The 23,803-nt window shown below is 49.1% G+C and overlaps 1 protein-coding gene across 1 annotated transcript in view; it reads right to left on the reverse strand.

The window, feature by feature from the left end:
• The window catches only part of ATP9A (ATPase phospholipid transporting 9A (putative)), a 173,756-nt gene extending 151,273 nt beyond the window's left edge, over positions 1-22,483 (reverse strand). Inside the window, exon 1 of the mRNA XM_054542330.2 lies at positions 22,334-22,483. Within this exon, the coding sequence (XP_054398305.1) occupies positions 22,334-22,401 (68 nt within the window). The 5' untranslated portion in view covers positions 22,402-22,483. The remainder of the gene's footprint in view (positions 1-22,333) is intronic.
• Between the last annotated feature and the right edge of the window lie 1,320 nt (positions 22,484-23,803).

A 23,803-nucleotide genomic window follows, 5' to 3' on the forward strand; every position in this document is an offset into this window, starting at 1 on the left:
GTTTTTAAAATTTTTTATTTCATTCACTTAATTGATTGAAATAGCCATGTGGTACCATTATGGACAGCAGCTGTTAGGAGTGGAAGGAGGCTGGGCACGGTGGCTCATGCCTGTAATCCCAGAACTTTGGGAAGCTGAGGCAGGCAGATCACCTGAGGTCAGGAGTTCAGGACCAGCCTGGCCAACATAGCTAAACCCTGTCTCTACTACAAATACAAAAATCAGTCAGGGTCGGGCACGGTGGCTCACGCCTGTAATCCCAACACTTTGGGAGGCTGAGACAGGCTGATCACGAGGTCAGATCGAAACCATCCCGGCTAACACAGCGAAACCTCGTCTCTACTAAAAATACAAAAAATGGGCCAGGCATGGTGGCGGGCACCTGTAGTCCCAGCTACTCAGAAGGCTGAGGGAGGAGAATTGCTTGAACCCGGAAGGCGGAGGTTGCAGTGAGCCGAGATCGCGCCACTGCACTCCAGCCTGGGCAACAGAGCAGGATTCCATCTCAAAAAACAAAAACAAAAATCAGTCGGGCATGGTGGCGCGTGCCTGTAATCCCAGCTACTCCAGAGGCTGAGGCAGGAGAATGGCTTGAACCCAGGAGGCGGAGGTTGCAGTGAGCCGAGGTAGTGCCATTGCACTCCAGCCTGGGCAACAGAGCAAGACTCCATCTCAAAAAAAAAGAGAAAAGAAAAACGAGTGGAAGGAAAGGTATGAAGGGAAACTTTTGCTCTTCCTTCTAAATACATCTAAGGTCTGGGGTTTTTTTGTTTGTTTGTTTGTTTTCCTTTTTAACTAGGAGAATACAAAACCTAAGTCAGGAAGGATGCAAAGAAAGAAGCGAAGTCTGAAGTCTGAACACATCCCTGCCACAGAAATGCTACTGTCTGGAGGAGAAATGGGAATATATCAACCACCTCATGAGAAAAGCCAAGTCAATGTGGCAGCTTCTCTTTAAATGTAAAGCTCAGGTCCTCTGACCCAGCAAGTCCTGCCAGAGGGAGGTAGGGTGCGATCTTACACAAATACTGGTCCTATGGGAGATGCACGAGGATGTTCACAGCGGCAATAGAGAGGGCAACGCTCCGGAAATGACAGAGGCACCCCCTGTGCAATGGATTTGTACCAATTGCAAGAAGGAAGTAGAGACATATACACTCCAGGGCAAGATCCAGGTGGTTAAGTGGGAAGAAAAAAAGAAGGCAAGAAATACGTAATTCATTATTTTGTATTTTAATACCAAAATATGTGTTAATATAAGCCTAGGAAAAAGCACTGAGGAACAAACACCTCCTCCGCCCCATGACTGTTACCACGGGTGCTTCCAGCAGATGGGCAGTCAGGCATGGTGGGACTGTCGCCTTTCCCTGTTTCTCCAGCCCTAAGTCTTTCCCTGTGGGCATTCTGCTGCTCAGCAGGCCTGACTCCTCTTATAGAAGTATGACTCGCCTGTCGACCCGCTCCCACAATGATCCTACAGCTATCAGACTCAAGTCCGAGGCTCTCACCTCCTCACCTTTTCATCTCTGCTGTCCCATTACCAACCTACCCTCCTGCAGCAAGGCAGGCATGCCCCGGAACCCTATGCTCTCATCTCCCCCCACCATTCCATTTCAGACATCCTCCTGCAAGCCTGTCCCTTTATCTTCTATCTATCCTTCCAAACCCAACTCTGTGCTCTTCACAAAGAGAGGAGGTAGTTCTGAGCTCTCTTAGACTTTACTGGTCTGTTTCTCTCTAGACCAGGACTGGCAAACTCAAACCTACAGGGGCCCAGCAAGCCACATAAAAAAATACATAGGCCAGGTGCAGTGGCTCATGCCTGTAATCCCAACACTTTGAAAGACTGAGGCAGGAAGATCACTTACAGCCAGAAGTGCGAGACCAGCTTGGGCTACATAGTGAGATCCCATCCCCATTTATTTTTAAAAAATGGAAGAAGAAGAAAAGAAGAAAGAAGGAGGTGGAGGAGGAAAGAAAGAAGAGAGGAGGGAAGAGGGAGGAGGGAGGAGGAGGAGAAAAAATAATGAATGAAAATAAACACAGAGTCCAGTGGGATGGGGCACACCTCCAGTCCAGTTCCTACATAAGCCTAGACCATCTGATTCTTCAAGTCAAAGACATTCTGAAGAGCAAATATTCAGTTATAAAATGTTGGCAACTGATTCAATTTTTAAATATTATACAAAACTAAAACCACACCAATATATCATTTTTTTACGACCAAAGTCAAAAATCTTAATAATGGCAAGGATGGACAAACAGGCGCTGTCACTGCCAGCAAGGATCTAAGATGGCATAACCTCAGGGAGGACATTTTGATGATGCTATCAAAATTACAAATGTACCTTCACTTCAGCCATTCCCCTTCCAGATATTCCGTACAGTCTAACATGGGCACAAGGACTTGTGTGACATTTCTAGTAATAGTAAACCATCAGAAAAAATAAATATAACTAACCAAGCTCAGTGGCTCACGCCTATAATCCCAGCACTTTGGAGGCCCAGGTTCACTTGAGGCCAGGAGTTCAAGACCAGCCTGGGTGACAGCACCTCTAAAGATAGATAGATAGATAGATAGATAGACAGACAGACAGACAGACAGATAAATGAAATCGAGAAATAATCTAAATGACCATCAGTGGTAGATCGGCTAAACAAACTACGGTACTGTTCAATTTAATACTACAAAGGCATTAAAATAATGATCAAAGGCCAGGTGCAATGGTGTGTGCCTGTATTCCCAGCTATTTGGGACGCTGAGGCAGGAGAATCACTTGAACCCAGGAGTTTGAGACAGCCTAGGCAACATGGCCCCCACATCTCAAATAAGTAAATAAATTAATAATTTCAAAAAGGGAATGAAGAATGTTGTTATATACTGACACGGAATGAGCTCAGAATTTTTTTTTTTTTTTTTTTTTGAGACGGAGTCTCACTCTGTCACCCAGGCTGGAGTGCAGTGGTGCGATCTCGGCTCACTGCAACCTCCACCTCCTGGGTTCAAGCGATTCTTCTGCCTCCTCAGCCTCCCGAGTAGCTGGGATTACAGGTGCCCACCACCATGCCCGGCTAAGTTTGGTATTTGTAGTAGAGACAGTTTCACCATGTTGACCAGGCTGGTCTCAAACTCCTGACCCCAGGTGATCCGCCCACCTTGGTCTCCCAAAGTGCTGGGATTACAGGCTTGAGCCACTGCCGGCCAGAATGTACTGTTAAGTGAACAATACATGTACTGTGTAGGGTATATTAATAATAGAATAAAAAAGAAAAATCTATGTCTATTTATCTATATAAAGATGCATGGTTTTTTTGATAAATGCTTAAAAATTTCTAGAACAATACAGAAGAACATGGTAAGACTGGCTGCCTGGGGAAGGGTACAGGGTAGCTGACTAGAGAGAGTGGGAGGGAAACTGACTTTGCAATGGCTACACCTCTGTACCTTTTAAGTATTAAACCATGTGACTCTGACTCAGTACACTTTTTTTCTAATTTAAAAATAAAATAGGCTGGGTGCGATGGCTCATCCTGTAATCCCAGCACTTTGGGAGATAGGCAGATGGTCTGAGCTCAGGAGTTTGAGACCAGCCTGGGCAACATGGTGAAACCCTGTCTCTACTTAAAAAAAGAAAAAAAATCCAATAAAATTAGCTGGGCATAGTGGTGGGCACCTATAATCCCAGCTACTTGGGAGGCTGAGGCGGGAGAATTGCTTGAACCCAGGAGGCGGAGGTTGCAGTGAGCCGAGATCGTACCACTTGCACTCCAGCCTGGGTGACAGAGCAAGACTCTGTCTCCAAAATAAATAAAAATAATAATAAAATAATAAAGCTCACCCTGCTGCCCAAACAGCACACAGCTCTGTCTGCAGCCTCTGATCTTGCCATGAGCTTGTAGGTCAGAGAGCAGATACCATTTACCTCCCCCAGGCCTGGCACACAAAGGTGCTCCGTCACTATGCGTGGGCTGATGACTCATTCTCCTGGGCCCTTTCACATGCCCCAGTGCCCAGCACTCCTCCCTCACCTCATGCATTTGTGTTTACCCAAGACACTCGGTCATAGGTTCTAACACAGACCTAGGCCACAGAGCCTGGCTGGCAACCCCACACAGCACGAGCCCACAAAATTCCAGAAAACAGGACAGAATCCAGTGAGGCAATTTCCTAAGACACCAAAACAATAAGCAAAAACATGAGTAAGTGCTGAGTGTGTGCCAAGCACTGTGGCAAAGCCCTCAAGGCGAATGACTTGCCTTGCTCCTCCCAACTGTCCTACAGTCAGGGGCTTCTATCCTCGCCCTCTTGTAGATAAGGACACTGCACCTCAGAGGGTCTTGCAGCCCATAAGGGGCAGAGCCAGGATGTGAGCCAGGCTGACTCCGGACCCAACCCTCTTAGCTAGAGTCTGGCAATCTCATCTCGTTGTAGAATCTGAGAGCCACCTCTGAATTGTCTAGATGGCAACCTAGGGAGGAATCCAAATGGCAGGAACCCAGCAGAGACACACCAAGGGTCCCCACTGGCACTGCCAAGCCCACCTGCCTCCTCCCTCCAACCCTGCTATGGCGGCTGGCACTGCTATGGGAGCGTCCATGAGCAACACACAATGGGGTCTAAGAGCTCTACGTCCAACAAGAGGCAGGAGGCTGGACGTGGCTCCTTCCTTGCAGCCATGGGTCATGCGGATAAAGAAGAGAAGGAAGGAGGGAGGGGTATCAGGAAGGAAGAATTCCCTTTTTCTGTGCAGATAAGGATTCCATTGTTTATCCTCCTTCTGGCTCCAATGCTCAACATTGGAGGCTCCAACCCTCACCGAAGCCCATTGTGGGCCCTGCCACCACTTATACCCCCAATGAATTAGGAATGCAAAACTTTTGAGATTTTTTAATGTTTCCGGGTTTTTTTTTTTTTTGGAGACAGCGTCACACTCCATCCCACACTGGAGTGCAGTGGCGCGATCATGGCTCAATGCAGCCTCAAACCCCTGGACTCAAGGGATCCTCCCACTTCAGCCTCCCAAGTAGCTGAGACCACAGACATGCAATACCATGCCCAGCTAATTTTTTACTTTTCTTGGTAGAGATGGAGTCTCCCTATGTTGTCCAGGCTGGCCTCCAACTCTTGGGCTTAAGAGATCCTCCCACCTCCGCCTCTCAAAATGCTGGGATACAGGCGTGAGCCACCATGCCCTGTTGCTCCTATTCTTTGTTTGTTTGTTTTTGTTTTGTTTTGTTTTGAGACAGTCTCGCTCTCCCCCAGGCTGGAGTGCAGTGGCGCAATCTCCGCTCACTGCAAGCTCCGCCTCCCGGGTTCACACCATTCTCCTGCCTCAGTCTCCTGAGTAGCTGGGACTACAGGCGTCCACCACCACGCCCAGCCAATTTTTTTGTATTTTTAGTAGACACGGGGTTTCACCGTGTTAGCCAGGATGGTCTCAATCTCCTGAGCTCGTGATCCACCCGCCTCAGCCTCCCAAAGTGCTGGGATTACAGGCGTGAGCCACCGCACCCGGCCGCTCCTATTCTTTATTCACTCGCTCATTTAATCAAGCAGCCAGTATTTACTGAGCACCTACTAGATGCCAGCCTTTGTGCTAAGCACTGGGACTCTCACAAGACAAACGAGGGCACTGCTCTCACAGAGCCTACATTTTGCAGGGGGGCAAGGTAGGAAAAAAGAAAAACAAGAAAAAAAATATATATGCCACTCAGCAGTAGGGGGCTCCTACAGAGTGAATGGTCTGGAAAGATGTCCCAAAGAGACAGCTGAGCTGAGACTTGGGAGACAAGAGACAGCAGCTTACGAGCTGTGGGGCCCTGGGCTAGTTAATTAACCCTGCTAAGCCTCCGTTTCCTGGAAAACAGAACAATGACAGTACCCAGTATTGGATGATGCCATTAAGACAATCCACTTAAAATACCTAAGACAGTGATGCTGGCACCCAAGAAACCAATGGAGTTTAACAAAATTCTTACAAGAAAAACTACTGTGTGTCACTAGAATGGAAGCCCCACGCTGTCAGCGATTTCTGTTGCACGTGTTGACCACTATATCCCTAATATTAAAACTGCCAGAGACAGAGTAAGTGCTCAGGAAATATTTATGGAGTGAATGAACGGATGAATCAACAGTAGCTATTTTTAGTCTTCATGCTATAAACCTCTGTTAACTTTTCTGTGACTGTGTAGAGATCTGGATGCCCTTTCAAACAGCCGGCAATTCTCTGAAACATCCAAAAACAAGGCCAAGATTCTTAAGCACTGGTTTTCTGTGGCATCACACACAAAACTGCATTTTTGAGTGTTTCTTTATTGGTCAGGCTTATCCGATCCCAGTTAGGTGACTTCTCAGGCCCAGGGCAGGAGTCAGTGCCTCTCTCTACTTTCTCTTTGTTTGCTTTAGGAAGGGCCAGGATTCAGAATGAAAACATTACTTGTGGCGGGGTACAATGGCTCATGCCTATAATCCCAGCAGTTTGGGAGGCCAAGGTGGGTGAATCACCTGAGGCTGGGAGTTCGAGGCCAGCCTGGCCCACATGGTCAAACCTTGTCTCTACTAAAAACACAAAAATAGCTGGGTGTGGTTATGCACGCCTGTAATCCCAGCTACTTGGGAGGCTGAGGCAGAACAATCACTTGAACCTCGGAGGCAGAGGTTGCAGTGAGCCAAGATGGCCCCATTGCACTCCAGCCTGGGCAACAAGAGCCAGACTCTGTCTCAAAAAAAAAAAAAAAGAAAGAAAGAAAAGAAAAAGAAAACATTACTTGTAAAGTGAAAATAAAACACAAATCAACTTGTGAGAATATAAGGCACTGGTTAAGTAAACTAGAGATGTCTATTCAAGGAAATATTATGCTGTCATTCAAAATGTCATTTGCATATGGCAAAACCCTGTCTCTATTAAAAACACAAAAAATAGCTGGGTGTGGTGGTGTGCGCCTGTAGTCCTAGCTACTTGGGAGGTGGAAGCAGGAGAATCACTTGAACTCGGAAGGCGGAGGTTGCAGTGAGCCGAAATCATGCCATTGTAATCCAGCCTGGGCAACAGAGCGAGACTCTGTCTCAAAAAACAAAAAAAAAAAACAAAACCCATGTGCTACATGGTTCCTACTCATAAAACAATGTACACGCAGAAACAAACAGGAAGAAAACATCATCTGCTAAAAGGTTTGTGTTCATTGTGATTGTCTTTGAAGGAAAAATAACATAATACCAGCATTTCCTTTATCAGTTTTCTCTGTTCTCTCATTTTTCTTTTCTTTTTTTCTTTTTTTTTTTTTTAATGAGACTGAGCCTCGCTCTGTCACCCAGGCTAGAGTGGAGTGGCGCGATCTTGACTCACTGCAACCTCCGCCTCCGGGTTTCAAGCAATACTCCTGACTCAGCCTCCCAAGTAGCTGGGATTACAGGCATATGCCACCATGCCCAGCTAATTTTTGTATTTTTTTTTTTTTTTTAGTAGAGACGGGTTTTCACCATGTTGGACAGGCTGGACTCGAACTCCTGACCTCAGGTGATCCACCCACCTCAGCCTCCCAAAGCGCTCGGTTACAGGCACGAGCCACCATGCCCGGCCTGTTCTCTCATTTTTTTTACATAGATATGTACTCATTTTTCAATTAGAGGAAAGCAAAGATTCGACTTTTTCACTGTTCCCCTTATAACATGAACTATTCAAGAAGAGTGTGCCTGGCCAGGCCCTGGAGCCTGGAGCCTCACAGGAGGATAGACCACCCTGACATGACAATTTAAGCTCAGTGTTCCTGTGACTCAGCTAACCTATATGTCTAAAACTCAATCTCAGATAAAGAAAAGGAAGCCAAGGCTGGGCGTGGTGGCTCACGCCTGTAATCCCAGCACTTTGGGAGGCCAAGACAGGTGGCTCACCTGAAGTCAGGAGTTCAAGACCAGCCTGACCAACATGGAGAAACCCCATATCTACTAAAAATACAAAAAAGTAGCTGGGCCTGGTGGTGCACGCCTGTAATCCCAGCTATGCGGGAGGCTGAAGCAGGAGAATCGCTTGAACCCAAGAGGCAGAGGTTACGGTGAGCTGAGACTGCGCCATTGTACTCTAGCATGGGCAACAAGAGCAAAACTCCATCTCAAAAAAAAAAAGAAGAATGAATTTATCAGGTTGGGCATGGTGGCACAGGCCTGTATTCCCAGCACTTTGAGAGGCCAAAAGCAGACAAATCACCTGAGGTCAGGGGTTTGAGACCAGCCTGGCCAACATGGCTAAACCCTGTCTCTACTAAAAATACAAAAAAAATCACTGGGCATGGTGGTGCACGCCTGCAATCCCAGCTAGTTGGAAGGCTGAGGCATGAGAATTGCTTGAACCCAGAAGGAGGAGGTTGCAGTGAGCCAAGATCGCACCACTGCTTTCCATCCTGGGCAACAGAGTAAGACACTGTCTCAATAAATAAATAAATAAGCCAGGCATGGTGGCCCATGCCTGTAATCCCAGCACTTTGGGAGGCCGAGGTGGATCACTCGAGATCAGGAGTTTGAGACCAGCCTGTCCAACATGGTGAAACCCCGTCCCTACTAAAAAAAAAAAAATACAAAAATTAGCCAGGTATGATGGCACACACCTGTAACCCCAACTACTCAGGAGGCTGAGGCAGAAGAATTGCTTGAACCCAGGAGCCGGAGGCTGCAGTGAGCCAAGACTGCACCACTGCACTCCAGCCTGGGCAAAAGAGCGAGACTCCATCTCAAAACATAAAAAATAAGTAATAAATACATAAATTTATTGGCTGGGCATGGTGGCTCACGCCTGTAATTCCAGCACTTTGGGAGACCAAGGCGGGCAGATCATAAGGTCAGGAGTTTGAGACCAGCCTGACCAACATGGTAAAACCCCACCTCCACTAAAAATACAAAAATTAGCCGGCGTGGTGCCACGGGCCTGTAATCCCAGCTACTCAGGAGGCTGAGGCAGGAGAATCACTTGAACCCATGAGGCGAGGTTGCAGTGAGCCAAGATCGCGCCTCTGCACTCCAGCCTGGGTGAAAGAACAAGACTCTATCTCAATTTAAAAAAAAAAAATTCTTATAATACCATTATACTCCCATCAGAATGGCTGAAACAAAAGGTGACGGACAATACCAAGTGTTGGTGAGGACATGGAACAACTGACCAGCTTGGTGAAAGTATAAATTAGTACAATTGCTTTGGAAAATTATCATTTTCTTCTAAAGCTAAACACAAATATACCCTAGGGCCCAGCAAAGCCACATAATACATACTGAATGATGTGTTCAAGAATGTTCATAGCGGCTGGGCACGGTGGCTCACGCCTGTAATCCCAGCACTTTGGGAGGCCAAGGTGGGCAGGTCACGAGATCGAGACCATCCTGGCTAACACGGTGAAACCTGTCTCTATGAAAAATACAAAAAATTAACCGGGCGTGGTGGCGGGCGCCTGTAGTCCCAGCTACTCGGGAGGCTGAGGCAGGAGAATGGCGTGAACCTGGGAGGCGGAGCTTGCAGTGAGCCGAGATCGTGACACTGCACTCCAGCCTGGGCGACAGAGCGAGACTCCATCTCAAAAAAAAAAAAAAAAAAAGTTCATAGCTGCACTATTCATGACATTAATTTCAAATAAAAGCTTAATAACACTAAGAGATACCACACATGCCAAGATGGCAATAAATGAGATGCTTCCTACATTAGTTTCCTTGGGCTGCCATAATAAAATATCACAGACTGGATGGCTTAAACAACAGAAACTTATTTTCTCACAGTCCTGGAGGCCAGAAATCCAAGAACAAGGTGTCAGCAGGGTTGGTTTCTCCTGAGGCCTCTCTCCTTGGCTTGTAGACGGCCACCTTCCCCCTATGTCCTCACATGGTCTTTTCTCTGGTGTCTCTGTCTTTTTTTTTTTTTTTTTCTTTCTTTCTTTTTGAGACGGAGTCTCGCTCTGTCGCCCAGGCTGAAGTGCAGGGGTGTGATCTTGGCTCACTGCAACCTCCGCTTCCTGGGTTAAAGCAATTCTCTTGCCTCGGCCTTCCTAGTAGCTGAGATTAGAGGTGCACGCCACCACACCCGGCTAATTTTTGTAATTTTAGTAAAGATGGGGTATCACTATGTTGGCCAGGCTGGTCTTGAACTCCTGACCTCAGGTGATCCACCTGCCTCAGCCTCCTAAAGTTCTGGGATTACAGGTGTGAGCCACCGTGCCCAGCCTCTCTTTCTGTCTTAATCTCCTCCTATAAGGTCACCGGGCAGAATGGAAAAGGGCCCATCCTAACAGCTTCATTTTAAATTGATCACCTCTTTAAATGCCCCGTCTCCAAATTCAGTCACATTCTGAGGTGCTGGGGGTTCCAGCTTCAAACATGTAAATTTGGGGAGGGGTGGGGGATCCATGTCTGCAACATTTCCCAAATGTTCTAACAGCACAAAGCTTCCTTAATTACTAAATCAGAAAGCTGACCTCATAGCAAGAACAATAGTCCAGACTATATGAATCTCTCATCCAACAGATGTCTTGAGTTTTGTTTTCGGTTTTTTTTTTTTTTAAAAAGACAGGATGAGACACCTTAAAAGGACTATGGCCACTCAGTGAATATCAGCTTCCTTAGTCCAGTGGCTCTGAGGGCCATTCACCCCCCAGAGGACACCTGGCAATGTCTGGAGACGTTCTTGATTGTCACAAGGTGGGGAGGGGATGGCACTGGCATCTAGTGGGCAGAGGCCAGGGATGCTGCTAAACATCCTACAATACCCAGGACAGCCTCCATAACAGGGAATCATCAAACCCAAAATATCGGCCAGGCGCAGCATATTTTTAGTAGAGACAGGGTTTCACCATGTTGGTCAGGTTGGTCTTGAACTCCTAACCTTAAGTGAGCCACCCACCTCGGCCTCCCAAAGTGCTGGGATTACAAGCGTGAGCCACCAAGACCGGCCCCAAGCCTGACTTTATCTCATCACTGCAAACTGCCTGCGGCATGTGGGAGATCCTGCCAGGCCCATGTTAGGAGCAAGGCACTGTTGACACTACAAACTGATTCTTCCTTGGGGACCACCGCCAACAGGCTTTTCCTTGGCATTTGCTAAATGCCAGAGAGATTTAATTGGGGCGAAGGAAGAGCATCCGGCCCAGTCCACCTTTCCAGCTCTCACCAGAAGCCTTTCCCTGCTCGCACGGGGCCTCTTCCAACTATCTTCCCCCAGAGTTTCTGCAAATTCTGTTTAGACAAAAATAAAAGCAGGGCCAGGCACCGTGGCTGGCGCCTGTATTCCCAGCACTTTGATAGGCTGAGGTTGGCGGACTGCTTTAGCTCAAGAGTTTGAAACCAGCCTGAGCAACATGGAGAAACCCCATCTCTATAAAAAAATACAAAAATTAGCCAGGCATGGTGGTGCATGTTTGTAATCCCAGCTACTGGGGAGGCTACGGCGGTAGGATTGCTTGAACCCAGGAGGCTGAGGATCACACCCACTGTACTCCAGCCTGAGCAATAGAGTGAGAGTACGACTCAAAAAAAAAAAAAAAAAAAAGGTTTTAAATGTATAAGCACAACCAACTATCCTATTTCTTTCCCCTTGTAGCAGTAACATTATGTGTTTAGACTGTGACATTTCAGCATGGGCCACTACTTCCTAAATGTCAGGCATGACTTGGGGTATCTACAAATCTCAGACTTCATGGTTTTCTTTACAGACTTCATGGTTTTCTTTAAATTGACTGCCTTTTATTTAAATTCTAAAAGGAAACTTCCTGCCATGACTACAACAAGAAAGCAAGTATCATTTGGTACAAACAGAAGGGCTCATAAAAATAATTGCTAACCTTTCATACATATATTAATCTTTCAAACTCACACAAATTAGAGAAAACAGATACGAGTTATTAAAATCAGAATCATTCTAAATGTCATCAATAAAAATGTTACAACTAGTCTTTTTCTTTCCAAATTAAACCAAAGTCACCACCTTCATGAGTGACCCTGAAGACACATCTCATCCCCTCCGCTTCAAATGCAGTCATAAAATACAGCCAGCCCTTATCACTGACTTTCAACATTTCCATCTGGGTAAAGACACTAAAAGAACATTCTGTTCTGAGAAGTAAGGGACAAAAGTCCAAAGATGGCTGGTTCAATGCCTTGCCTCCTTTTTCCAACTTGTTGCATGCAAGGCAGAGGTCAAGGTGTCCTTGCGGACTGGACTACAGGGACCTCCTCTCGCCAGCCAGCTGTAGAGTAAGTAGAAAGAGCCCTTTTGGGCCGGGCGCAGCGGCTTATGCTTGTAATTCCAGCACTTTGGAAGGCCAAGGCGGGCAGATCACGAGGTCAAGAGTTCGAGACCAGCCTGACAAACATGGTGAAACCCCGTCTCTACTAAAAATACAAAAATTAGCCAGCCATGGTGGCCTGCACCTGTAATCTCAGCTACTCAGGAGGCTGAGGCAGGAGAATCCCTTGAACTCAGGAGGCGGAGGTTGCAGTGACCCGAGATCATATCACTGCACTCCAGCCTGGGCAACAGAATGAGACTCTGTCTCAAAAAAGAAAAGAAAGAGCCCTTCTGCAGGGAAGCCCGGCAGGCACGGCGCCCATGTCCACACTCCATCCTTCAGAGTCCCTCTGTGGGTTTGCAACAACACATCTTCTGGTCTCCACGCGGGCAGAGAGCGGCTAGTCTGGTTTTGGTCAGCACAAGGCAGAGCAAGGGAGGACCTCTGTAACTGAAGGGGATGGCGCAAGTGCAGCTGGGCGCTGGCAGAGGACAGAGAGCATAGCCCCATGGGCCGCTGCCAAGGCTTGCTCCACTGTTTTCATCCCAGGGGGGCAAAGAGCTGTTGGTGCAACTCTCTATGCCAGTCCAGAGAGGGGAAGGTCAGTGGCCGAGGAGGGGGGTGTCTCTGGGTTTCACCCACCAGCACAATCCCCTCCCTCAAAACATACCCCTATATGCTTGATACCTAATACTCCCTCCACCACATCAAAGAAAGGATGTTAAAATGTACACACACGGCCAGGTGCGGTGGCTCATGCCTGTAATCCCAGCACTTTGTGAGGCCGAGGTGGGTGGATCACCTGAGGTCAGGAGTTCGAGACCAGCATGGCCAACAGGGCAAAACTCTGTCTCTACTAAAACCACAAAAATTAGCTAGGCGTGGTGGCGGGTGCCTGTAATCCCAGGTACTCAGGAGGCTGAGGCAAGAGAATTGCTTGAACCTCAGAGGCAGAGGTTGCAGTGAGCCGAGATCGCACCACTGCACTCCAGCCTGGGCAACAAGAGCAAGACTCTGTCACAAAAATGATAATAATAATAAATAAAATTTAAAAATAAAATAAAATGTACACACACCCCTACATGTCACATATCTAATACTACCTCCACTTTGTCAAAGGAAGGACACTGAAACACATACCCATCCCACTATATACAATTGATCCTCATAATTTATAATTTCTGTATTTGCAAATTCACCAAATCCCTCAAACTTGTAATCCCAAATCAACAGCTGCAGCCCCTTCACAGTCACTCATGAATGCGTGCAGTGTGGCCAAAATGGTGAGTTGCTCCTCCCTGCCCCGCCCCCAGACACACACATTCCCAGCTGAGGTGACACAAGGCTTCTCATTGCAGCTCTCACACTACAAATAGTCATTTTTGTGGTCTCTTACTGCCACGATTTGTGCATTTTTGTGCTTTTCCTTGATGGTTTTGCAGTTTAAAATGGCCCCTCAGCACAGTGCAGAAGCACTAACTAGTATCTCTAAGCACAGGAAGGCTGGGACGTGCCACATGGAAAAAATACACGTGTCAGATAAGCTGCCTCCAGGCCTGAGTTACAGAGTTGTTGCCTGTGAGTTCGATGTTAATGAATCAATAATGTACATTAAGTATGGGGTTTTTAAAAAACAGAAACACACCTAAAACGAGGTTCTTCATCGATCAGTCAACAAAAATAACGTGACCAGAGCCTCTCAGGAACCTAACCTCATATTTCCCCTAAGAGCAATGGTTCGGTATTCGAAAATTCAGTGCTCACAATGACTTAAATAAAGACTGCAAGTCCTGGGCAGGGCACGGTGGCTCACGTCTGTAATCCCAGCACTTTGGGAGGCCAAGGCAGGCAGATCACCTGAGGTCAGGAGTTCGAGACTAGCCAGGCCAACATGGCGAAACCCCATCTCTACTAAAAATATAAAAATTAGCCGGGCATACTGGTAGGCACGTGTAATCCCAGCTACTCGGGAGGCTGAGGCAGGAGAATCACTTGAACTGGGAGGTGGAGGTTGCAGTGAGCCGAGATCACGCCATTGCACTTCAGCCTGGGCGACAGAGCAAGACTCTGTCTCAAAAAAAAAAAAAAAAAAAAAGCCAGGCGCAGTGGCTCACCCCTGTAATCCCAACACTTTGGGAGGCCGAGGCAGGCGGATCACAAAGTCAAGAGATCAAGAACATCCTGGCCAACACGGTGAAACCCTGTCTCTACTAAAAATACAAAATTTAGCTGGGCGTGGTGGCGCAGGCCTGTAGTAGTCCCAGCTACTTGGGAGGCTGAAGCAGAGAATTGCTTAAACCCAGGAGGCAGAGGTTGCAGTGACCTCGGCTCACTCAATCTCGATTGCGCCACTGCACTCCAGCCTGAGTGACAGAGTGAGACTCTGTCTTAAAAAAAAAAAAAAAAACAAGAATGTAAGTCCTGAGAATAATGAGAGTCCTACCTAACACCACCTCCATCACATCAAAGAGAAAGGGCATTTTTGTTTCCTTATCAGTAAAGCAAGAATTAAAAAAAATACCAACATCAAAGGGCCATTGTGCAACATGAAAGAGGAAACATGAGTTCAGAGCCAAAACACTGAAGGTACTAAATAAATATTCATCTTTTTCCTCCACCATCAGATAATGAGTCACATAAACATGCTGACGTAAGCTCTATGCTCTCAGGCAAAATGTAGGACCTCTGAAATGCCTCTGATGCCTCCACCCAGGCGGCAGATTCCTGTCTAGACTCCAGTCCCCTCCGCGGGATGGAAAGAGGAGCACGACAATCTGTTCCCAGGGTCTGCAGCACACGTCGGTGTGTGACAGCTTCTCCTCATTGCTGTAACAAATTAGCACAACTTTGGCCGGGCGCGGTGGCTCACGCCTGTAATCCCAGCACTTCGGGAGGCCAAGGCGGGCGGACCACGAGGTCAGGAGATCCAGACCATCCTGGCTAACACGGTGAAACCCTATCTCTAATAAAAATACAAAAAATTAGCCGAGCATGGTGACGGGCGCCTGTAGTCCCAGCTACTCGGGAGGCTGAGGCTGGAGAATGGCGTGAACCCGGGAGGCGGAGCTTGCAGTGAGCCAAGGTTGCACCACTGCACCCCAGCCTGGGCGGCAGAGCGGGACTCCGCCTCAAAAAAAAAAAAAAAAATCAGCACAACTTGAGTGGCTTAAAACAATGCAAGTTTATTACCCTACAGTTAGGTCCGAAGTCCAAAATGGGCCTCACGACACTAAAATCCAGGAAGGTGTCAGCAGGGCCGTGTTCCTTCTGGAGGCGCCAATGGAGAGTCCGTTTCCTTACCTTTTCCAACTTCTAGAGTCCCCTGCGTTCCCTGGCTCATGGCCCCTTCTTCCCTCTTCAAGCCAGCAGTGCAGCCTCTCCCAATCTTTCTCTTATGCTGACACTCACTCTCCTGCCTGTCTTTTGCTTTTAAGGACGCTGTGATAACACTGGGCCGGGCCAGGGTCAGTGGCTCACGCCTGTAATCTCAGCATTTTGGGAGGCCAAGGCGGGTGGATAACTTGAGGTCAGGAGTTCGAGGCCAGCTTGGCCAATATGGTGAAGCCCTGTCTCTACCAAAAACACAAAAATTAGGCCAGGCGTGGTGCTCATGCCTGTAATCCCAGCACTTAGGGAGGCTGAGGTGAGCGGATCATGAGGTCAAGAGATCGAGACCATCTCGGTCAACATGGTGAAACCCCATCTCTACTAAAAATACAAACAATTAGCTGGGCGTGGTGGCATGCGCCTGTAGTCCCAGCTACTCCGGAGGCTGGGGCAGGAGAACTGCTTGAACCAGGAGGCAGAGATTGCAGTGAGCCAAGATCACACCACTGCACTCCAGCCTGGTGACAGAGCAAGACTCTGTCTCAAAAAAAAAAAAAAATACAAAAATTAGCTGGGCGTGGTGGCGGGCGCCTGTAATCCCAGCTACAGCAGGAGGCTGATGCATGAGAATCGCTTGAACCCGGGAGGTAGAGGTTGCAGTGAGTTGAGATCATGCCACTGCACTCCAGCCTGGGTGACAAGAGCGAGACCCTGTCTAAAAACAAACAAACAAAAAGATTTAAGGTGATGTATCCGCAAATGGCTTTTTTTTTTTTTTTTTTTTTGAGACAGGGTCTCACTCTGTTGCCCAGGCTGGAGTGCAGTGGTATAATCAGGGTTTACTGCCACCTAGATCTCCTGGGCTCAAGCACTCCTCCCATCTCAGCCTCCCAAGTAGCTGGGACCACAGGCTCAAGCCACCATGTCTGGCTTTTTTTATTATTATTATTTATTTTTTGTAGAGACAGGGTTTCACTATGTTGCCCAGGCTACTCTTGAACTCCGGGGCTCAAGCAATTCTCCTGCCTCGGCCTCCCAAAGTGCTGGGATTACAGGTGTGAGCCACCGAGCCCAGCTGAAATTCTATTACACAATAAAAAGAAACTTCAAAAACTTCATGCTAAATTAAAGCAGCCAGACACAAAAGGCAACATGTGGTGTGATTCCATTGATAGACAATTTCCAGAAAGGGCAAACCTATGGAATCAGAAAGCGGATCACTGGTTGCCTGGGACTGGGGCAAGGGCAGGGATGAACTGCAGATGGGCTGGAGGAGACTTTCGGAGGTGATGAAAACATTCAAAACCCATGCCGGCGTGATTGTTGCATAACTCCATACACCTGTTTTTTTTTTAATCGATGGTTTACATACTTTTTTTTTTTTTTTTTTTGGAGATGGAGTCTCGCTCTGTCACCCAGGCTAGAGTGCAGTGGCGCGATCTCGGCTCACTGCCAGCTCTGCCTCCCGGGTTCACGCCATTCTCCTATCTCAGCCTCCTGAGTAGCTGGGACTACAGGTGCCCACCACCACGCCCGGCTAATTTTTTTGTATTTTTAGTAGAGATGGGGTTTCACTTGTGTTAGCCAGGATGCTCTGGATCTCCTGACCTCCTGATCCGCCCACCTTGGCCTCCCAAAGTGCTGGTATTACAGGAATTAGCCACCGCTCCTGGCCAGTTTACATACTTTCAATAGATGTATGCTATATAAATTATACTTCAATAAAGCTGTTTTAAAAATTGTGGTAGACAACGTACCTATTCAGTTCTTCTTTCTCAATCTGATTCATATTCAAAACTTCCTAGTCCCCCAAATCCAAATATATCACGCATCAAAGCATCCTCATCCAATGTGGCCACAAAACGTAGATTGTTACAACAAGGCAAAGTCTTGGGCCACCTGGTACCTAAGCTCCCATCCTTGCCACAACATCACACCAGGGCCTCGATATACCTGGACAGAATGCTCTACATAGTTATTCATTTTCCTGAATTTGATCAGGAAAAAGCAGTGAAATTCATAATATTTCTAAATTTCTCATAAAAGGCCCTTCCTCTCAAAGAAGCGCACTGTAGACCCCAACGGTAAACCTCATGCAAACACCTAATGATCACCATTAGCCCTAGTAAACACCTAAGGCATACTGAGCACTTATTCTCCTAAACTTTACATAGACTAAAAAACTCTAGGAGATACATAATTATTGTTATTCCCATTTTACAGATGAAACAACTGAGACTCAGAGAGGTAAAGTTATTTTCCCAAGATCACAAGCTAGTAAGCAGCAGAGCCTGGGTGTGAACCCAGCTCCTCAATGGACTCCTGCGTCCTGGCTCCTAACAAATAATCCCTGCCATTTCACCACAAGAGGAGCTCCATTCAGCCATAAGCAAAGGGCATGATGTCATAAAATGGTTTCCAGCAATGGAGGTGAAATGCCTTGTTTCCTAACTACACCATTTCAAAAGTTTTCTCAACATCAGGATGTGGTAACTTTCTCAAGAGAGAAAAGAACTTTGAAGCCAGGGGATTCCTCCAAAAATAAGCTGCATGTCTTGGTAACATTCGCTGAGTAACCCCAGAAATAACTGCATTCTGTCCCCTACAACATGTGGCACCATTTTTGGTTTTTTTAACCACAAATCTTCCAACCATTCACAGCTTTATTGCCTAGAACCATTAGGTGAAATGGGTGGATCTGGTTCAAAACTGCCTCCTCTCACTTACAACCTCCAAGACCATGAACACATTAATATCAGTGAATCTTTGTTTCCCTGTCAATAAAATGGGAGAATTTTTTTTTTTTTTTTTGAGATGGAATCTTGCTTCTTCACCCAGGCTGGAGTGCAGTGGTACAATCCTGGCTCACTGCAACCTCCACCTCCTGGGTTCAAGCAATTCTCCTGCCTCAGCCTCCCCAGTAGCTGGGATTACAGGCACCACCACCACGCCCGGCTAATTTTTGTATTTTTAGTAGAGACAGGGTTTCACCATGTTGGCCAGGCTGGTCTCGAACTCCTGACCTCAAGTGATCCACCCGCCTTGGCCTCCCAAAGTGCTGGGATTACAGGCTTGAACCGCCACACCCGGCCCCTAAAATGGGAGGATTAACTCCAAAAACTCACATGGTTGTTGTAAGGATTAAAACAGCCCTATTTATCTCAAGCATCCAGCAGACAGCCTGACCCATTACATATTTACTTTCTTCTTCCTTTAACCACCCACCCACTTTAGCCCTCACGCTGCCATCCCCCAGCCCCCAGTTCTATTTCAGGAAGCTCCTCCATCTCTCTGTGCTTCTCAAGAGTTTCTAAACTTCAGGATTCCCACCTTGATGTTGCTACTCCTGAAAATGCAGATTATATACAAGAGCATCTATGCAAATGCACAGCAACCCTGATACACGATTTGAATCCAAATCCATGTCACTGTTTAAGAAACAGATTGGCCAGGCACAGTGGCTCACATCTGTAATCACAGCACTTTGGGAGGCCAAGGTGGGCCGATCACCTGAGGTAAGGAGTTCGAGACCAGCCTGACCAACATGGAGAAACCCCGCCTCTACTAAAAATACAAAATTAGCCGGGTATGGTGGTGCATGCCTGTAATCCCAGCTACTCAGGAGGCTGATTCAAGGAGAATCGCTTAAACCTGGAAGGCGGAGGTTGCAGTGAGCCGAGATCGTGCCAGCCTTGGCAACAAGAGTGAAACTCCATCTCAAAAAAAAAAAACCAGAAATAGATTAGTGCCAGGCCAAGCACGGTGGCTCACGTCTGTAATCCCAGCACTTTGGGAGGCCGAGGCAGGTGGATCACCTGAGGTCAGGAGTTCAAGACCAGCCTGGCCAACATGGTGAAACAACTGTCTCTACTAAAAATACAAAGATTAGCCGGGTGTGGTAGTGGGTGCCTGTAATCCCAGCTACTTGGGAAGCTGAGGCAGAAGAATTGCTTGAACCCAGGAGGCAGAGGTTGCAGTGAGCCAAGACCAAGCCATTGCACTCCAGGCAACGAGAGTGAAACTACACCGTCTCAGAAAAAAAGAAAGATTAGTTCCAAAGCTGGCAAGTTCTAAAGGGGCTGTGATGCTCCATTCCAACACAAACTAGAAAACTTACTTTTAAATAAAATTATCTGCACCACTCCCTCTGGGTCTCCATATGAACGGTTCATGTTTCTATCACGCTAATGATCACTTTTGAACAATATTCGCATTTTTCTTTCATGTACTGACTCAAAAGTTCTCAACTCTGACTGCATATTAAAATCATCAGGGGAGCTTAGATATAGCTAGACACCCAGGTCCCACCCTAAATTCTTCTTTCAAAGGTCTAGAATGGATCAGAAAAGGGTAGTTAAGTTTCCCTGGTGATTGCAATGCACAGCCAGGGTCAGGACACCCACACCTGTTGGGCAGGTCTTCTTTAATTCATCCTTGCATCCCCATCAGCTGAAGTGGCTCCTGCACATAGTAGGCGTCTCATAACTGCTCATGGCACAAATTAATAACCACTGGATTTTAGACTCCACTGATCATATTAATTCATTACAATATTTACTGAGGGTGTACGATGTACCAGGCACTGTTCCAGGCATAGTGTTCAAGTCAATTGTCATCATTAAAACAAAGGAGGCCAGACGCAGTGGCTCTTGCCTGTAATCCCAGCCCTTTGGGAGGCCAAGGCTGACGGATCAAGACTAGCCTGGCCAACATGGCGCAACCTCTCCTCTACTAAAAAGACAAAATTAGCCGGGGGTGGTGGCAGGCGCCTGTAGTCCCAGCTACTTGGAAGGCTGAGACAGGAGAATTGCTTGAACCTGGGGGCGGACGTTGTTCACACCGCTGCACTCCAGCCTAGGCAACAAGAGCGAAACTCTGTCTCCAAAAAAAACGCCAGCGCAGCAGACTACTTCCAGGAGGCTGAGGTGGAAGGATTCTTTGAGGCCAAGAGTTTTGAGACCAGCCTGAGCAACATAGCAAGACCGTCCTCTCCCACACTCCCGTTTAAAAAAATAACAAAATAGCCGGGCGCGGTGACTCACGCCTGTAATCTCAGCACTTTGGAAGGCCAAGGTGGGTGGATCACGAGGTCAGGAGTTCAAGACAAGCCTGGCCAAGATGGTGAAACCCCCGTCTCTATTAAAAATTCAAAAATTAGTCAGGCGTGGTGTCGGGCGCCTGTAATCCCAGCTACTCGGGAGGTTGAGGCAGAGAACTGCTTGAACCCGGGAGGCGGAGGCTGCAGTGAGCAGAGATCTCGCCACAGCACCCCAGCGTGGGCAACAGAGTGAGACTCCGTCTTAATAATAATAATAATAAACGCAAAACAGAGAGGGGAGGAGTGAGGGAACACTCCTCTTTGGGTTCAGACAATCCGGAGTTCAATCTCCATTTTGCAGTCTTCCCTACAGCCCTTAACCTCCGTAACCTCCACTTTCCTCCTCTGGGTAATATCAGCGAGGCCTCTTCATCGGAGGATTCAGGAAGCCAGGGACAAAGACCCCACAAAATGGCCGCCAGCACCATTCTTTTTTTTTAAGATTCCACTGACACCTGGTGAAGCCACCCTTATGGTTCACTCCACCCGCTGCGTCTCCTGTTCCGAGCAACTGACGCTGCAATAAGCGGCCGCCACCGGGAAGTGCCCAGAGAGGACCAGACGCCCGAGGAAGGGCGGAGCAGAGCGGCCGCAGGCCCCGCCCAACACCGCGCTCAGCCTCCCGCGGGCTCCAGCCTCACCTGCGCGGCTTGTGGAAATGCACATCTCCAGGCCCCGCCCCCCAGAACTCTGATTGGCTGGTCTAGGCGGGGGCCGGGAAATCTGCATTTGCACCAGCGCCCACCCTCGTCCTTCCCACCCCCGCCCCTCACGCCCAGGTGAGTCTATGGCAGGCGATGCGAGAGCCTCGCAAACCTCAACGGGTCACGCTGCCATCCTCCGAACAGGAAGACGGCGAGGCGCAAAATACCAACCCGTCCCCTCTTCCCAAATGCGGAAAACCCTCGCCTGTTCCGCGCATAAGCTGCCCTCGGGGTCTTCTACTGAGGGAAGGGCACAGCAGGTGGTAGCCCCTGTCCCAGCCGTGGGATTCCTTCCCCCAAATTGTGGGGGGAGAACACAAGGGGTAGTGTCACCAAGCGGCCAGTAGGAGCCCCTCCCACCCTCCTGCGACTGCTGGTTCGGGTCCACCCGGGGCGGAGGGGGAAGGGGCCACCGGGGCGCAGGTGGTCTCGGCGCAGCCTCCTGAGGCTGGGACCCAGGGGCGCTGATGGGGTACCCCGCGGCGTAGGCCGTGCCCCCCTAAAAGCTGAGCATATCTGGGCTCCCAAGTAATGCTCCAAGCGCAGAGCTCGGTGTGACACTGACCAAATCGTTACCTCAGATATTAATTACGGACAGATATTAATTACGGAACAATAAAACGGTGAGAAAGCACGGCTGATCCGAATTCCGCGAGTGTGTAAACAGCGCTGGGGCGGACCCGGCTTCTCGGGGTTTCTAAAGGAAGGTGGGCAAGGAGGCCCAGGCAACCGGGCGCTCGAACCCCAAAGGGCCGGCATCAGCTAGGTGCCGCCCGGGGCTGAAGCGCAGGGACCCCCTCCCCACCTTCCCGCCTCCCCAGCCCTGCCCCGGGCTCATGGCGCCGGGCGCGGCGCGCGGCCAACCTGTCAGGCCCGGCCAGGCTGGCCCGAGCGCCGGGCTCCGGGAGGAGCGGACAAAGGAAAACGCGGGCCCGGGCCCACTCACCCGGCGCGGGGCCTGCTGTCCATCCGCTTCTTCTGGCGCACCGGCTGCAGCGGGATGTTGTCCGTCATGTCGGCGGCGCCGCCCGCCTTGGCCGCCGCGCCCCCAGCGCCGCCTGGGCCGCCGCCCGGTCCGGCCTCCGCGCCGCCGCCCGCCGGCGCCGCGCCGCCCCGGGGGAGGAGGCGGCGGCAGCGGGCGGGCCGGGCCCGCAGCGAGGGGGCGAGCTCGCGAGCGCCGGGCCACGCGCGGAGCCGCCCGCGCGGCCCGACCGACGGACACGGGCGCACCATGGGCCCGAGCTCCGCGCTGCGCCCGCTCGCTCCGCGCCGCGCCTGCCACGGGGGGCGGCCGGGCCGTGTCCGCGCCGCCGCGACCGCTGCAGTGTCCCCGCCCCCGGCCCGCGCCGCGCGCCCCCCACGCGCGCCCACCCGGCCACGCGCCCCCCGCCCACGCCCGCCGTGCGCGCACCCTGCCGCCGCACCCCCCGCAAAATCCCACATTCACAATCACATCCCAGCCCTATACACGCGAGCTGTGACACTCATCCCCACCAACATCTGACATGCACAATCACACGGGCACCCGGCCACGCTCACCCCATCAGTCATTCTCACTCACTCTTGCACCAACGTGCATATTCACGCCCAGGCCCTACACACACACACACCTGCCACTGCTCACTACCTGCAACATCCAACATTCACAATCACATGTGAGTCCTGCACACACACATAACACGCTCACCCTCCTGTTGGTCACCATCATCCATGCACCCAGTTTCTCAAGCCTCACACCCATGTGCCCGCAGAAATCACAGTCACACAGGGACCCTCAGCTTGTCAGACTCCTTCAACCTCTGACCTTCACCATCCTCACCCTCATTCTCTATCTGGATTCTGGGAACTCACCATGACGCACATGCACCTGCCTCTTTCATCCAAACACCCTTCAATAATGTGAACACCCTCATTCTCACACCAGCAACTTTCTTGGGCTTGCACATGGGCCCCACTCTCAGGCCTCAGACAGTCACCCTGCATTACCTGTCACTGTGATTCACGGTCTCACACACACACCTATCTCCACTGCAGCCCACATCCACACTCACTTCCACACCCTCCTGCACAGTGTCTAGGACCCATGAACTTTTCAAAGGCCTGATAAAGTTATGAGAGCAGGAAAAAAAAAAAAAACAGTGGGAAGGAACAAAGTGAGGGAGTTTAAAAATCAATATGTAACTAAAGAGCCTGAAAATGTAATACCATATAAACTAATCTAAAGCTGACTTTTACATAGTTACATCTAATGACCGATCATGTTGGAGGCAGTTTCTTTTCTTTTTCTTTTTGAAACAGAATCTCCCTCTGTCGCCCAGGCTGGAGTGCAGTGGCAAAATCTCAGCTCACTGCAACCTCCGCCTCCCAGGTTCAAGCAATTCTCCTGCCTCAGCCACCCGCGTAGCTGGGGTTATAG

Source organism: Pongo abelii, chromosome 21 (assembly GCF_028885655.2).
Source record: "Pongo abelii isolate AG06213 chromosome 21, NHGRI_mPonAbe1-v2.0_pri, whole genome shotgun sequence".
In the NCBI taxonomy this organism is placed as follows: domain Eukaryota; kingdom Metazoa; phylum Chordata; class Mammalia; order Primates; family Hominidae; genus Pongo; species Pongo abelii.